General features: G+C 37.3%; 1 protein-coding gene across 2 annotated transcripts; it reads left to right on the top strand.

The window, feature by feature from the left end:
• The first annotated feature begins 429 nt into the window (after positions 1 to 429).
• adam8b (ADAM metallopeptidase domain 8b) lies at positions 430 to 16,717 on the top strand. Of its 2 annotated transcripts, XM_067577250.1 has the most exons (23): positions 435 to 1,163; positions 1,531 to 1,637; positions 2,759 to 2,832; positions 2,942 to 3,017; positions 3,757 to 3,833; positions 4,107 to 4,305; positions 6,404 to 6,469; positions 6,554 to 6,616; positions 6,743 to 6,912; positions 7,001 to 7,082; positions 7,196 to 7,338; positions 7,959 to 8,148; positions 8,504 to 8,593; positions 9,008 to 9,206; positions 10,005 to 10,107; positions 10,317 to 10,482; positions 10,564 to 10,644; positions 10,770 to 10,854; positions 12,853 to 12,973; positions 13,073 to 13,223; positions 13,308 to 13,355; positions 14,412 to 14,465; positions 15,716 to 16,717. In XM_067577250.1, exons 1-23 carry the CDS (start codon positions 1,127 to 1,129, stop codon positions 15,854 to 15,856), a joined length of 2,523 nt encoding a protein of 840 aa, XP_067433351.1. In that variant the 5' UTR covers positions 435 to 1,126; the 3' UTR covers positions 15,857 to 16,717. The 2 variants fall into 2 exon arrangements, with proteins under 2 accessions (XP_067433350.1, XP_067433351.1); XM_067577249.1 differs by having other exon boundaries at positions 430 to 1,163; positions 12,853 to 13,223.
• Positions 16,718 to 16,907: the final 190 nt, after the last annotated feature.

Below are 16,907 nucleotides of genomic sequence, written 5' to 3' on the forward strand. Positions count from 1 at the left end.
GAAATATGAGAAGACCGACGTCAACATAAAAGCACGCAGCTTGCGCTAGTAAAAAGGTTTGTTTTTTTTAGTCTTAAAAACTGATTATTTTAAATTAACTGATTATTTTTTGTTTTTATTACTTTAGTTTCATCAGATTTTATTGATAGGCACATTGTTTTGTAAATTGTTCACTATTTTATTATTTTTATGTAACTTTAATGTTTTATAGTAGGGCGCTCTTTTTCTATTTTAAATACTCTATTTTACTATTATGCGAGGCACTTAGCGTTTACGAGAAGTACTGTACAAATAACGATATTAATATTTATATGAAAATAATTTGTAAATAGTACAATTTTAAAATAAAAAATTAAGAGCTTCATAATATTAAGTACGTTTATATTTACTGAATAATATATATAGACATTTAAAAACTGCAATGCGCTCTTGATTAGGGTTGCTTTAGAGCAAAAGTTACGTATGTGTTTGTTGCCTGCAGTCTTGAATGTTTATCGTGATGAGCATGTTTTTTTTCATGTTTATTTTTAAGTTTAAAAGTTTTCAGTAAACGGTTGAAACAGAGAATATAGATGATAGTTTTATTGAAGCACCCGTCAACTGTAAATCCAGCAAATAGACGGAGCCGTACAGCCCGCTCCGTGCGCACCTTATTAAATCCGGTAAAAGTGAAACTGAGTGGCGGTTTTTTTTCTCAGGTAAACCGTTAATTACATGTATGGGATCCCGAAAAAAACATTTTGACTATACTAATACTGCTGGATAACAGTTAAAAATATAACATTTTGGCTTTTTCTCAGAGGGCTAGCTAGGGGATAACACTACGTGACCGAAACAATGAGTAACGTACGAAGTGGTGACGTCACAAATGGGTCAACGGTTGGTCAGTGTGCCACGAGACTTTCTGATTCATTTTGACACGTTGTATTTCAACGGAAGTCGGTTAGTGTGTTTTAACATCTGGCTTGACTGGTTTCTTTCCGGTAAACATGACATGCGTCGATAAGAGCGAACCAGGCGGAGGCGGAGCTTTAACGGAAGAGCTGCTCCCGATGACTTACGGTGGAGTAACTTTGCAGTTAACGGTAGATGAGCGGCGGTGGTGCCCCGAGCAGGACGCATCATCATGGGAGCTAACGTGTTCTCACTGTGGCTGGCGATGGGTACGTTTAACTTTTCTGTATTAATATTACTTTTATTGAGCGAATATTTTATTAATTTCTGACATTTTCTTGGTTGGATGCAACAACAAGTTCAGTAGAAAAGTATGTTGGACAGAAAGAAACATGGATAAAACGTTATTGATGTTCACTCATTATAAAGACATAAACTGTATCTGTGGGTGTTAAACTCTGCATAAAAAAATTATTTTATGCATGTCAACACTTAAACTATAATATATAATTAATCAGGAAGTGGCAATGACTTTCTGTCAGTAACATGCAGGTTAAAGCCTCGTTAATTTAGACTTTATCCACATATTGTTTAAGTTAAATGTGTTTAATACGAACATCTGTGTGTTGTGTGTAGTTTGCCTCGTGCACAGCTCTGGGATGTTGTCCCACGTGCAGCAGTATGAGGTGGTCATCCCTGAGAGACTGCAGGGGAGACACAAGAGGAGCCCGCGAGACAATCAGGTGACCCCACCTCACCTGTTCATCACACTGTCACACTATATCAATACACAACACACACACTCTGCATAAAATACTAAAATTATTATTTAAATGTTTAAATGTGCATAACTTATTCAAGTGCTGCTGTTCTGCAGTTTTTAGGTACTTTTTAAAAAATATTTTTTGTTTTACCTTTTTATTTTTATTCATTCTTTATGTCATTAAATTTGTTTTACTGATACTTCTGCTTCACTATATTTCAGTGAGAAATACTGAAACTCTTACTCTCCATTACTGCTCTCTGACAGTAGCGGAAGTAACCAGTTTCTATAGCCAGACCAGTATAGATATTGGAGAAGTTAGGACAGTTTAAAAATCCATTAATGATATCTATCGGCCACGTAACATTTAACATAAACAAATGTTTGATTGGATTCCTTAAATTTGTGTTTTTAAAGAATTGTGACTAAGGTATGTTCTGAGTAGGACATTTTATAGTTGAAAAAAACAACAACTGTGTAATGGTGACATTACAACATACTTTCTCCATTTCTGCAATTAATGATCATTTTCATTATTTTCAAAGCCCAAGGTGACGTCCTCAAATATCTTGTTTTGTCCCAACCAACAAACATATTCAGTTTATTATCACAGAAGACTAAAGAAACCAGAAAATATTCACATTTGAGAAGCTGGAACAAGATAAATTTGACATTGATTATCAAAATGAATCGACTAATTGTTGTAGCTCTAATCTGCAATAAAGCAGTATTATCAGATAAATTGGCCTTGCTCTACTTGTTACTTTGCAGATAAAGATTTTAGATCTAAAACATATCATTATCATCAGCATTTTATGCATTTTTATAGATTAATACACCCATCAGTATATTAATTAATTAAAATTAGCTCCATCTTGACCAATTACACCTTTAAAATGTTTCTTACACATTCATGCATCAGTAATTATAATCCAACAATATACAGTATGTGCAGTATGATGATATAACATTACAAAAAGGGGATATTCTTTATACTTTATACTTTTGATACTTAAAATGCATTTAAAATGATAATACTTTGGTGCTTTTGTAAAGGATGATGTGTTAATCATCAATGGTTGTCATGTGAATTTTCTGCAGCTTTATCTTGATAAGGTGCAGTACAAGTTGGCCATTGAAGGAACGAACCACACAATTAATTTGGAAAAAAACAGGTAAACATGTTTTTTTTTAATACTGTCATTTTTTCACAAAGATTTACAGTATTTTGATATTTAAGTATATGAAAAAGATGTTATAGATTTTTCCATCATTGCTTTACAGGAATCTTATCGGGAGAGGATACACAGAAACACATTATTCAGACGATGGAAAACGAGTGACGACATCACCAGACCAGGTGAGATTTAACCATAAAAATACCAAATTCTATTCGTCAGCTGCTGCCCAGAACTATTCTCAGACATAAAATATAACAATAAAGAAAAAGAAAACCACATGTTAGATTGTTTAGACAGGATTTGACTCAGTTCTGGTCATTTTTGAGTCATTCCTCTGAAGGGATTATTCATTGTGATTCTTGTGAATATAAATGTTCTGTGATGCACCAACAGTCCGGATATTTGTGAATAAGAATCTTTAAAATATGATTCAGAAATCAAACTTATCTCCACATCTGTAATTTGTTGTAGTTTCAATGCATCTGTATGGATTCTTATTATTATGGTTCTCTGTATTAACTGAAATACAATCTGTGGTGAAAGCTTGATTTATCCTTTACACAGGAACTAATTTCTATTTTAATGTTGGGAACATTTAAGTTAGAAAAAAACAAAATAATAATACAAAACATTTTGTGTCATAAATACTAATATTTTATCTGTATAATTGAGTATTTTTCCTTATCATAAAACCAGAAGTTTATTACTTAAAACAGCTCTTGTTTCATTTTATCAGTGTGGAGTTGAACTAAACCAAACATGATAAAAATCTCACATTCCTAACCTGTGATTCATAACTTCATTGACATTAAAAACAAAGAAGTCTTTGTGAATAATGTCTATAAGTAAGATGTGACGTACCAACCAGCATGTGTCCTCACATTAACTAATTTAAGGACGTACTGTGTTTCCGTCCAGGAGCACTGCTATTATCATGGCCATATTGAAGGCGTGACGGACTCTTCGGTCAGTGTGGGGCTTTGTTCAGGCATTAGGTAAGTACTTCAGGGTGTATTTACAGCTTGTAATATCCTGCTTACATTATCTGCAGTGAAAGTTTCTTTAATACTTGTGAAATGAGTTTCTTCATGTTATTTGGTAATCAGTTCTAGTTTTTCATGCTGTTTTTTTAAACATAAGTGTTTATAGATCAATGTGAATATACTAGACAACATCATTTCTATTTGTCTGGTCACATTTTGGCTAAATTTGACCTCAGAATATCCACAAATGAAACGTTTTTTCTTGTTGTTTTTCTGTGTTTGTAGTGGTTTTGTGAGAGCCCGGCAGCAGGTTTACCTGATAGAGCCTCTGGGACAGTCTGTGGACGGTGATCATGCCGTTTACAGACAGGAGCACCTTAAGATCAGTGGCAACCCCAGCTGTGGCTCCAACACCACCACGCTGTACGACCAGGACCAGGACCAGGCCCCCCGGCTCGCTGGCCTCTTCAGGTCCAGACCATGGGTAGGTTTATCTCATTCAGCCAGGAGATTATTGAAGTTTAAATCTCCTCCAGACATGTTTTCAGATGTATAAAAATACTCTGCTGCTTGGAATAATATCATGTCTGACGTGGGTTTCCTACAAAAAAAGCTCAATTACATAGTTTTAGTTCTTAAAATTACATCTCTCATGAGAAATCCAGAATCTATGATTATGCTAATATTGTTCATTTCTAAAGTTGAACTGCTGGATGCAAGACGTCTCTTCCTTCACTGTTAAGTTAATTCTCAGTAACAGTAACACCAACTAAAAACACTTGAAATCATGGATAATGAAGTGATTCACATTTGCTTGATACATATGTTATGTACAGGCGTATTTATGGATGTATCATCTCATTCTAAGCCATAAGAACATTAGTGAGGTCCAACCTAAGGTGTTGGATGGGGTTGAAGTCAGGTCTCTGCACAGGCCAGTCAAGTTCCTCCAAACCAAACTGGGAAAAACATTTATTTATGGAGCAGTTGAAAATGAAAGGGTCCCTGAACTGTTGCTGAAAGCACACTATTGTCTAAAATGTAATTTTATGCTGCAGCATTAAAATTTCCTTCAACCACAACTAAGGGGCTAGGTTTGGGGCGATATGACTATATATATCCCATAAGATTTGTTTGCCATACTGTGTATACTGTGATCATTCAATATCTCTGGGTGTTTTAGGCCTTTGTGGTCAATGTTTCAAATCAATGACCAGCATTGTTGGACCAGACAGGGATGCCTTCTTTCCACTTTGTTGTTTGTTCTGGCCCTTGAACCTTTGGCTATTGCTATAAGAGAAAATGAAAACATACATAGTGCCACTATAGTTTCTTACTCAGCCACAATCATCAATCAACAGACTCTTGAGTATTAGAGAGTGTTTCTCTTCTTTTTCGGGCTCAAAATGAGAGGCCCTTCTTCTTTCTGAGCAGTCAACGAAGCCGAATTTGAGCGACCTCAATAGCAAGTTCTCACAAAATGTCCTAACTTATCTTGGCATTATATTTCCTCCTGATCTGGATAAAATAACAAAAGTATTGAAAAACATGTTTGAAAGCTTGAAAGGTCTCAACCTCTCCCTTTGGGACAAATATCTGCCATAAAAATGACGGCCATCCCGACTTATTCTATGTGTTAAATGTGTTGCCACTTCCATTGCCTGATAATCTAACAATCAAGTTAACAAACTCATAACTAATTTTATATGGAACGAGAGAAAAGTGCGTTTTAGGCTTACAACTCTGCAAAAGACAAAGGAGGGTTTAACTTGCCCAGTCTTCAGTTGTATCACTGAACCTTCGCTATAAACGCATTTTTAGTTAGATCTAGTCAACCTAAACCATCTTGAATCAATATTGAACAGCAATCTGTCACATCCAATCAGTTAAAACATTACCCTTTTATCAAACATCGCAGTAGATCAGCATCATTTTATGGTTAATATTGGATTTATACATGATGTTTGCATTAGTGTGGTGAAGTACTTTGAGTTATCTAGTATTTAAACGTAATTTGCTGGATTAGCCAAAAACAGATAATCTTATATTTCAATCGATTTGTCCAGAAAATGTATTATATCAGGATAGATAACAGCCCCAACCATGAAACAGCCTCAGGGGTGTCCACATACTTTTGGCCATATAGCGATTAGACAACGGGTGTGTCAGTATGAATACATGCATACATTATGTGTATATGCAGTTTTAAAATGTAGCAGTATATTTGCAATATGGATTTATTTATTTTATATTATTTATGTATATTTTTATACTTTACTTATTTTTTTATGTATGACTAGGAAAGTGTTCCTATTCGTATTTATATTGCCTCTCCTTGTTGCCTTTAAAATTTCCTATGTGTTAGAGCAAATTTAACACTAACAGTTTTAAACTATCGTTTTAGAATAGAATCATTAATATAAATGTATATAGAAAAATAAAAAGAAAGACAAGTACTGAGCGATGCTTCATGAAAACATGTCAAAGGTCACAGTCTGAACTTTTTGTACTTTTTAAAAAATGTTGACACAGATAAAAATAAGAATATTAGTATAAAGATTGTATTTCTTTTGTCCTTTCAGAAAACCAAACCCATCACAGAGCCGCAGCGGTTTGTTGAGCTGTATGTGGTGGTCGACAACACCGAGGTAAATATCACTTTAATTCCTTTACAGCTTTCATTCCATTGCTTAATAAATCTGATCACATGTTTGTCTTTTCTCTTCCTCCAGTATAAACGATATGGAAGCGAGACTAAATCCCGCATTCTTGAAGTTATAAATCATGTTGACAAGGTAGGTTTTTTATCAGTTGGAGCTCAGCTGTTTCTCTGGTTCTGTGCCATCGTTGCTCTTAGCCGACGGCATCCAAGTTTATTCATTTCTGAAAAACACGTCCTCCTCCTCCTCCTCCGCCTGCAGTTGTATCGACCTCTGAACATTCGCGTCATGCTGGTGGGCTTGGAGATCTGGTCATACAGAGACTACATCGATGTTGACATTAATTCAGAGACTGCCCTGGACAATTTCCTCATTTGGCGCCAGGCTGATCTGCTGCAGAGGACGAAGCATGACAACGCCCAGTTTGTGACGTAAGGATCAGTTACAGATATCTGTACGGGTAATGAAACACAGTTACGCCACCAGTTCGATCTAATGTTCAACTTTTGTCTTCAACAGTGGCAAAGATTTTTTCGGGGATACAGTTGGATTGGCAAATAAATTCGCCATGTGTACCGAAAACTCAGGGGGAGTCAATCAGGTGTGATTAATGACCTCTAATTTATATTCATCCTTAAACAACAAGAGATTAAGGGATTTTTTTTGGATACATTCTGCTGAATTTCAACTAATTGTTCTGTATTTCTCCACCAGGATCACCATAGCAACCCAATTGGCCTTGCCTCCACCATTGCTCATGAGATGGGACATAATTTTGGCTTGTCCCATGACTCTGCAGGCTGCATGTGTGGTCCATTGTACAGCAGTGGGAACTGTGTAATGGCAGACAAGCTCAGGTAAGAAAGTTACTACAATATAAACACAACTCTGGTTTATCTCACTGTCACTGGGAACGTGTATTTATTTTGATGCAAGATGCAAGAAAAATGTTTTGTGTGTGTTGTATGTTTGGAAGGATCATATTACAGCTAAAACATTATGAACATTCAGCTTGTACATAGAATATAGGACCAAAAGTATGTCTTTGGTGTGGATTTATTAGTTCCAATGAAGGGCAATCTTAAAGTCTGGTCCATAAAAAAATGGTTTTCCAAGTTTGGTCTAAAAGAACTTGACTGCACAGAGCCCTGACCTCAAACCCATCCAACCCTTTTGGGAACTGGAACACCTGATTATGAGCCAGATCTTATAACCTAACATCAGTGGCTGACCACTCTGCTCTTGTGGCTGAATGAGAGAAAATCCCTGCAGCCAGGTTCCAACATCTGGTGGAAAAACTATTATAGCAGCAGATTAATACTCGTGATTTTTGCAATGACATGTTCAACAATCACATATGGCTGTAAAGTTCAGGTGTCCTCATACTTTTTGTTATATAGTATATAGGTTAGGTTAGTTCTTTTAGCTCACTATCTTAGGTGTTTAATATTTTGTGAATCTCTTTGCTCCTCTTTAGGATAGGAAGTCTGGCGTTCCCAGAGCTTTTCAGCGACTGCAGTGTGGGGCAGCTCGCTGAATTTTTGGAGCGAGCTCGGCCCGGCTGTCTGCTGAAACCCACCTCTAATACTAAGATTATTGCTGTGGGGCCTCTCTGTGGCAACGCCATGCTCGACCCTGGAGAAGAGTGTGACTGTGGCACCGTGGAGGTAAAACTTCTTTTTTTTTGCAGATTAGTCAGTTTTTGGACTCTGGAAAATTTAAATATATCCTCTGGTTAAGGAAGATACCACTTTGGCTGTATGTTGGGTGTTTCCATTTAGTGGACTGGTGTGGTTTCCTGTAAGCGAGGCTACAGCTAATATGAGGGAAGGTAATCCCAAACTGGAGTTTAGCCTGTAAAACTTAATATTTTAATAGTTTTCCTATGTGCTCACATCTTATCTGAGAGAAAATTCTTGGCAGAGATACCGCATGTGTGGGAGATATTAGAGAGTCTGTTCTTGTTCAAGGTGTAACTTCATGCACAAACACAACTGAAAATGTTTTTTTTTCTCTTTCTAGGAATGCAGGAACCCTTGTTGTGATGCCTCAACTTGCCGTCTGACTGAAGGATCCCAGTGTGCTCATGGACAATGCTGTGACAACTGTCAGGTACTGTAGCTTCTATTACTCTGCTGCCTTTAATGCAGCTTTTAAAGGAGCTTTATCAGTCAAAAATCCAGAATAAACATTGACCAGACTGTTGAGTTTCACTGTCAGTGGACGTAGCGTGCCAGCTCCATAAAGGCCAATCATACAGACACACCCTGCTGCCAGCTCATAACTGTGGGCATTAAAATAGCGACAGGAGGTTTGGACCAAATTGAACAACAGTAGTTCAAGGGTGGGAGAGGGTGATATCCTGCTGTTTTCCTGAACTGTTGCTCACCACATCCTTCCTCAAATGACAGTTTCAAGGACCAGGAGAGGTGGTCATGAAATATAACATAAATATGCCAGCTCATTGTAAACACAGTTGACTCAACATTATATACTGAATCACCTGAAATGTGCTCTAACCCACAGTTCAAACAGACTGGAAGTGTGTGCAGGAAGTCAGCCAGTGACTGTGACCTGCCTGAGTACTGCACCGGAGTGTCGGGGTATTGCCCTGAAGATAGCTTTGAGATGAACGGTAAACCCTGCTACGACCAGGAACAGGGCTACTGCTACAACGGCCAATGTCCCACACATCAGCAGCACTGCTGGAGGCTGTTCGGACCAGGTACGGTCAACACGCTGCTGTCGGAACAGTTATCTCAGTAAAAAACAAAGTCACTGCTTGCACCAGTTTTCATTTTCTCTTGAATAGTTGGTCTGAGCCTCAAGGAGCTTTAGATATTCATCTATTTCCAGTAGTTTCACTAAATCTCAGCATCACATGGTGGAAATGGACCGTTCCAAGAAAGATTGTCTGATACACATTTACAAGTGGCCAAACTTATTACAGAGGAGACTACAGAGAATGAATAGCATGGTCACATAAATCTCTGATCTCATAAAATCTCATAAAATAACATCCCAACATCATGGCTGCACTGCTCAATCAAATGGAAATATTCTACATGTCTTAAGCATTATTTTATACGCCTCTCCCCTGAAATTCAGTCTGACACATTTGGTTCTTTGAAACTTTGGGACCTCCAGTGGAGTTTTGTGGGTTTGAGTAATGTTTGGCTGCACAGCATGAGTTTGTAATGACAGCAGTGTTCATATGGAAGCCCATTCATGCCAAGAAGAGAATAAAATATGTTGAGAGTAAAGGGGAACTCCACAGATTTTCCACATCAGTGTGACTTCCGCACTGCGGGTTTGACTCACTATTTCATAATTTAGACTTAAAATGTTGACTTACCATCTCATAATTATGATTTTAAACATCAAAATTTTGACTTTGTATCTAATAATTTTGACTTAGCATTGGTAATTTTTGTTATCATTCCTAACATCCTTCATCTTTTTTTATTTTTTGACAGAAATCTATAGTTTTAAGAGGTTAATTATGAATTCCTTCTTGTCTTAGGCACCAGAGTTGGAGCAGACATGTGTTTTGACTTGAACAGACGGGGCGAAGAAGGTGCTAACTGTGGGAGCAGCAAATACGGCTACACCAAATGTACTCAACAGTACGTATCATCAACATTTTTACTGAACTCGGTTTCTATACAGATGTTATCACAAAATGCTCCTGAATGATACAGACCTGAAAATGCACAAAATAGCACATGAAGAAGTTAAGATTTAGTGATGATGAAATAAGCAAATGGAATGTATATACGTATATTTTATGTTTTTGCAGCTTCTTGATCAATTTGCTGATATTTCTCTCTTGTAGGAATCTTAAGTGTGGATCTATATTTTGTGAAGGAGGGGGCGAGTCCATCACAGGTAAAAGAGCAGCCTACAATATGTACGGCTTAGAGTGTAAACTAGCTGTGGATGACGACAAGACCAGGAAAATGGACATGGTCCCTCAAGGAAGCAGATGTGGACACAACCAGGTAAACCTTTCAGCCAAGAGACACGTTATGTATTTTTTTAAATTATGTTGGATGTGAATTAAGTATAGTTTTTGTGCACAGGTTTGCCTCAACAACAAATGTATGGATGTATCAGTTTACGGGAAAAAGGAGGATTGTGCAAAGAAATGCAACAACAACGGGGTGAGTGAAATATTTGAGGGTTTGAAATTAGTTGTAGCTGTTTTCAGTTTGACTCTTCTGGAGTGACACGTGAGTCCAAGTCCTTGACTCAAGTCTAAATTAATTTTATTGCATTTTATTTTTAGGTGTGTAATCACAAGAATGAGTGCCACTGCAATCCTGGCTGGGCTCCACCTTACTGCGACATCCAGTACGCAGATTTACCTCAAGGTACACAACACTTCACTGGACTGGATTTTAAGACAGTAGATGTGTGCAAATTCCAACTTTTTCAACAGGATTAGTTGCTTAATACAAAATCATATATCAATTTAAACTGACGGTTGGCTCTTAGTGGGTGATGCAGACAAAAACAGGTCACACCTGGTTGTTGAATCACTCTTCCAGTAAGAAACATGAATGATTCATTATGAGTGATCTCCTATTTCTGCCAGCATTAACTTAATCCTCTGTTCCTGATATACCTTCAGTTTCACCTCCCTTAAAAGAGTTTAACAGTCTTGATTAAGTTAGGCTAAACATTGTGCATCAAATCATTAAACAATAGCATTTAAGTAGTTGCCTTTCAATTCCTTCAAAAAATTAGATATGTTTTGCAGGAGGACGTGATTACTACAATAGTAAAATTAAGGGACAATTTACTCACAAAACCTTTTGTGCAACAATTTAGTTTTCACAGTGAACAATTAAAAACACAAACAAAGGGGAAGAAGAGATATTTGAACACAGAGAAGATCAACATGTGAAATACTTCAGCACAGAGATACAGTTGTTTTTCTGTCCTCACAAGAACACAACAAATAGTGAAACCAGTATTTCCCGTAAACCATTTGAATTGAAGTAAATGAAAAAAGTACATCTCTGCCAAATTATTGTGAAAGATGTTGATGAGCAAAACGACAATTTATGACTACTCTGACTCTTTTCTTCCCGGTTGTTTGTGTTTTTAGCTATTTTCTGTGAGTTCTTAATAGTTTAATAATCATGTGGTGAGGACAAATTAACACTAACACACTAACACACATGTAATCTCATGATTGTATTTCATTGGCTGCTTTAGCCAGTAAATAATAACAGATGAGAATTAAGAAATTACTTGCTTATCTGTACATCTGGTAGACAGTGTAGATATGTGTGTTTTCCTGTGTAGAGCTACATACAATATATAATGTAAACAGTGCATAAACAAAGGGTTTAGAACAATGGAAGCAGCTCTGTTAGGCTGTACTGAGGCACCACGGATGTATTAAGAGAGTTTGATAAAGTGCCGTCACTCAGCCTTGCTGCCAGTTTCCCACGGTGGTCACTTGTGGTATTGCAACGAAAAAAGGTCAATTATTACTCTTTGTTTATGATCTTTAATCCATGAAGGTTTTCTGTTTATGAAACTTTCCCAGACCCTTGAAAAGCAATTTTAAAGTTTGTGACATCATCCCAGTGTAAAGTCTATGGGCCGAGCGGGAGAAACATTACTGCACATATTCAGTGGGCGACGCACAACTCGGAAGCTAGAAAACTTTTTTGGCTAATGCACCAGACGAGCAATATTTATTGAAGTGAATAGGCGCCATCTTTGCGTCCAGTATCCAGTTCCTGTAATAAATCCATGTGGGACACAACTGTGTGCTAATGTCAGCATGCTAACATGTTGATGTTTGGCAGGTATAATGTTTGTCATGTTCACCATCTTATCTTAGCATATTAGCATGCTAACATATGCTAATTAGCACTAAACACAAAGTGCAGCTGAGGCCGATGGAAATATCATTCGTTTTGCAGATATTTAGTCATAAACTAAAGTATTGGACAAATTGAATTTTTACCTGATGGTGGCGCTAGATGAAAAGTCAGAGATCAACAAAAAGATTATATTTCATACTCAGATGAACCAAGAATGTCTTTGCAAAATTTAATGAGAATCCGTCCTCTAGTTGTTGAGATATTTTAGTCCCAAATGGTGGATTGAATGACCGACACTGATCCCTACAGACCCGCCGCTAGCTACACTAAAAACAACTGGCTTACTATTGATTTGGAACTCGGTGTAGATACATGTGTTTTTCTCTCATAAAGTTTAATTTTAAAAGCTACACACATTATGTAGTATGTCATAAATCATTTAACAGTGAATAAAAAAAGACTGTAACAACAGATTCAGTGTATTTTACAGGGCAGTTATAACTGTTATTTGTGTATCTGTGCCTGCAGGTCAGTATGGGATAATAGCTGGTGTGTGTGCAGCTCTGTCCATCGTTATGGTGATCGGCTTAGTGATTGTTGGGCTGATGTGCTGTAAAAAGGACAACATGGACAACTACACCTCCAAAAGGTACTTTTCCCTTGGATTCATTCTTCTGTGTCTGATTTATGACACAAATCTGTTTCTTAGTTTTAAGTCTCTCAAACTGAATGAATGTCACGTTCACAGGAAAGTGCATTCAGCTCCAGGCAAGTTGAACCCGATGTTCCAGGAATCAAATGTTAAAGAAAGACCTCAGATCAGCCAGCCCACTTTGATGGAATCAACAGCGAAACAAGTCTGCGCTCCGCTGATTACTCCAAGCAGACAAGCTCCACAGGTACAGAGCGGCGATACAATATGAATCAATCATGCAAATCAGTTTGAAGAAAAGCATTCACACTGTGATTTTCTTTCCTTCCAGCCACCAAAGAAATTATCTTCATTGTCGTCCACTTCGCAAACTGAGCCGGTAAGCTTTAAAAACAAACTCTTGCTATGTGAGCTAATCCATAATGCAAACTGAGGATCACATTCAGAGCTGGCGACTTAAGTCAGCTGCTTAGATAAGAGATAAATTAAATAATACATAAAGACAGTTATCTGCATTCAGACTTGTGGTTGCAAGTGCTTAAAGGAGTTTTACTTATTGTCAACAAATCCCATGAAAAGAAGACATTAATCTATAAAAAAATAAGTCACAAACATATCTTTTATTTTTTTTAAAAGGCTAATTTCCTAAAACAGCTGAGCATTACTCATACAGGAGGAAATCATTTTGTGCATTTTTTGGGCACTATTTTCAGCTGCAGATTAACACACATTTGATGCTCTAGTGAGTATGTCCGGCAGCAGGACAGTGAGTGTGTGTGTGTGTGTGTGTGTGTTTGTTGTGTGTGTGTGTGTGTGTGTGAGTGTGTGTTTGTGTGTGTGTGTGGGACTGAGTCAAAATAAACAACAGTGTGTGTGTTCATGGTGATGAAAGAACATGTCGCCCAGTGCAACAGTGAGGTTCACCGATGTCTTTTTAATAACAACAAACAATAAATACTATTATACACAGAGGAGTAAGAGATAAACTAACAATACGTGTCAGTTGGATCAAGTCATTGCTGGTTTTGGTCTTTTAAGGGATTTGTTGACAATAAGAAAAATATGGAATAACATCAGACTCGCCCTTTAAACTGAAAATCAGAGAATGCATATAAACATCTATTAATAGCCTGTAATGTACTGAGACTGATTTCAAATAATTGTGAAAACTGGGTCAAAATCACGGTTATTTGAACACTCGCCACTTAACTAACATGAAAATATGTGTGTGGGCGTGTACGAGCCAGCTTATCTGGACATATCTGTGACATTCACGAATCAAATGTATGAAATATGACTATAAAAGTAGTGAAGCAATGAAATCTGAATACCAGAAATAGACCGTGTGCGTGTGTGTGTTTATGTGTTTAAAGTGAAAAATCAAATACAAATGTCTCAGTGATTTTTTTTCCTCCTTTGTTCTTTTATACTACAGACAAAACCTCTACCTCCATCCAAACCTTTACCTCCTCTGTCGCCTAAGATGCAGGTGAGTCATGCCAAATACCTTCAACTGGTCTCACTGGTCTCTCTTTGCAAATCATTTGTACACTTCAACAAGAGAGGAAGTTCAATAGTGCTGAAAAGATTAACTGATTCGTCTGTTGACAGAAAATGAATTGACAACAATTTGGATAATTATTTAAAAGGGACATTTCATGCTTTTATTTGATTTTCTGTCATTTATATATATATACTGTTATAATGTTGGTTGTTAAAAATGTTCCAAAACTTGAGGTGAACGTATGTAAAAATGCTCCCTGAAAGTCAAAAGCCAGGGCGTCAACCTGCTGAACGCTTTGTTTGCAAAGGTTTTTTTTACTTTTCCGACAAGATGACAGCTCATCGTTCATGTTTTCCACTTGTATACTTCAAATCTGATTCATGCTCAAACATGTACAGATGTTTTTGAGAAGTTTCCATTTCAAGTAAATTGAGAGAAAAAGGAGGGAAATCCTGCTACTATAGTTTGTTCATGTAGCCTCTGGGGAAAGCTTCCAGAAGCTGACCAATCAGAGGAGAGTGGGCTCATGGGGAGGAGGGACTTAAAGAGACATTTGAGCTCGACTTTTTTTTGACATTTTGACAAAACTAACCTTTAATGACTGATTGAGACTATTGTAACCTATAATTATATTTTGTCAACACTCCACTAGACATCTAAACTCTTTATGACCTACTGAGTCAGTCTCTTTACGGCTAACGTGCCTGTTACGATCTGAAGCATGTTGCAGTTTATCGGAGCTCGCTGCGACGCGTTTGCTCGCATAAATACATGCATCATTCCAGCTCAGATGCTTTGTTGGTTTTATTTAACTTCCACGTGATAAACAACTATTTAAGGTCAAATATATAGTGTTATAGTTAAAATCAGATGGTAAAAAACACTCAACAGCTGCAGGAGTGAATACATTATTAAAAACATTAAATTGAGTTATGCAGAAGCATTTAGATTGACTGCATATAAAAGAGACATACAACAATGTGTTGTTCTTTATCTGTTTCCCACATCTTCAGATTGATTTCTTTACTGTTGTATCATGTGGATTCGCCTCTAGAGATCAATAAAATCTTATCTGGAGGATTCAGCCAATTTGTGTCATGGGTTAGACTCTCATTCTGGTTTTGGGATCAAGTAAAAGTCCAGCAAAAATAACAATAAAAACAGTTTTAGGTGCTGATGTAGCAACAACACATTAATAAATCTGTCATCTAAAATCTTCTCGTTTTCCTTTTCAGTGTCTGGCAGCCAAACCGAGTCCTCCTCCCGTGCCTCCGGTCAAACCCAGTCCTCCCTCAGCCGCCCCAATCCACCGTGTCATGAAACCATGTAGTCCTCCTCTGCCCCCATCGAAGCCACAAGCTCACAGACTCACATGAAATTCTCATTAAAGGAATCAAGTTTTACCAAAGTAGCCTCAACATGTGGTCATACATACGTATAGATTCCCTATTTTTGGGATCAGAGGGGTGAGTCACGGGAGCCAAAGAGTTTGGAAAAAGTTCACTCTTTGTCTTCAGAAGCCTTTAAAGATGTCGTGCGTGACCGAGGCTTCACCGACTGAGAATGTCTTTGATGACTAAAAACCAACAGCCGCCCAGCTGCTGTGGAAAAGTGATTTTTTTTGGGGGGGGGGAAACTTGTAATTATCTGCTGTTGCAGTTCTTATTGTTGTGTGTTGGTGAAAGTTCTTCCTGCTAAACTTCCTTTTTAATGAGTTTTCTATTAAGTTGTCTCATTGCACTTTCTGGAGCAAAATGTTGCTCACATGAAAATGTACTTTTTAAATATTTATTTAATGTTTGTTAACTGTTTCCAAAGCCAGTTTGTGCCTTCGTAAAGGTCCATTTTGTATGACTTTGCACTCTACTTGAAAACTAATGAATGGTACATACGGTGTGGGAGTTCTGGTGACCTGTATATGTTTCTGTGGTTCAGCTTGAAACCTTTACATGCTCCTTTGTTTTCAGTCTCAAGGAGGGAGTGTGACAGAGCCTCGAGGAGCAATTACTTACTTGTGTTTTATTACTGCACTGATATTTTTCTAGAGCAACAATCACTGAGTTTAAAGCCTGTAAGTTAAATCGCAAATTAGCCGTTCACCACTAATTGGTCCTAAAACGATGATCTCAATCCTTCTTTCTAATGTGTCACATATGATTGATTGAATGTAAAACGTTTCTCATGAGAGAAAGCCTTTTATTGCAAGAAATAAAGTGCACTTAATTGCAAAAATATGATGATCTTGTGGCATCAGCTGATTACACAATTTATCAACGTGAAGCAAAACATGACAGAACTTTTGTTTTCCTCTTTGTGTGGATTGCACAACAATTACAAGCTGCTTGTGTGTCGACGTCTCCGTGTTGTTTTCGTCTTTCCTTGTGTATGAACTTACTGAGAAGTGATCTATTGTTCTTCCCAGCTAAC

Source organism: Thunnus thynnus, chromosome 20 (assembly GCF_963924715.1).
Source record: "Thunnus thynnus chromosome 20, fThuThy2.1, whole genome shotgun sequence".
In the NCBI taxonomy this organism is placed as follows: Eukaryota; Metazoa; Chordata; class Actinopteri; order Scombriformes; family Scombridae; genus Thunnus; species Thunnus thynnus.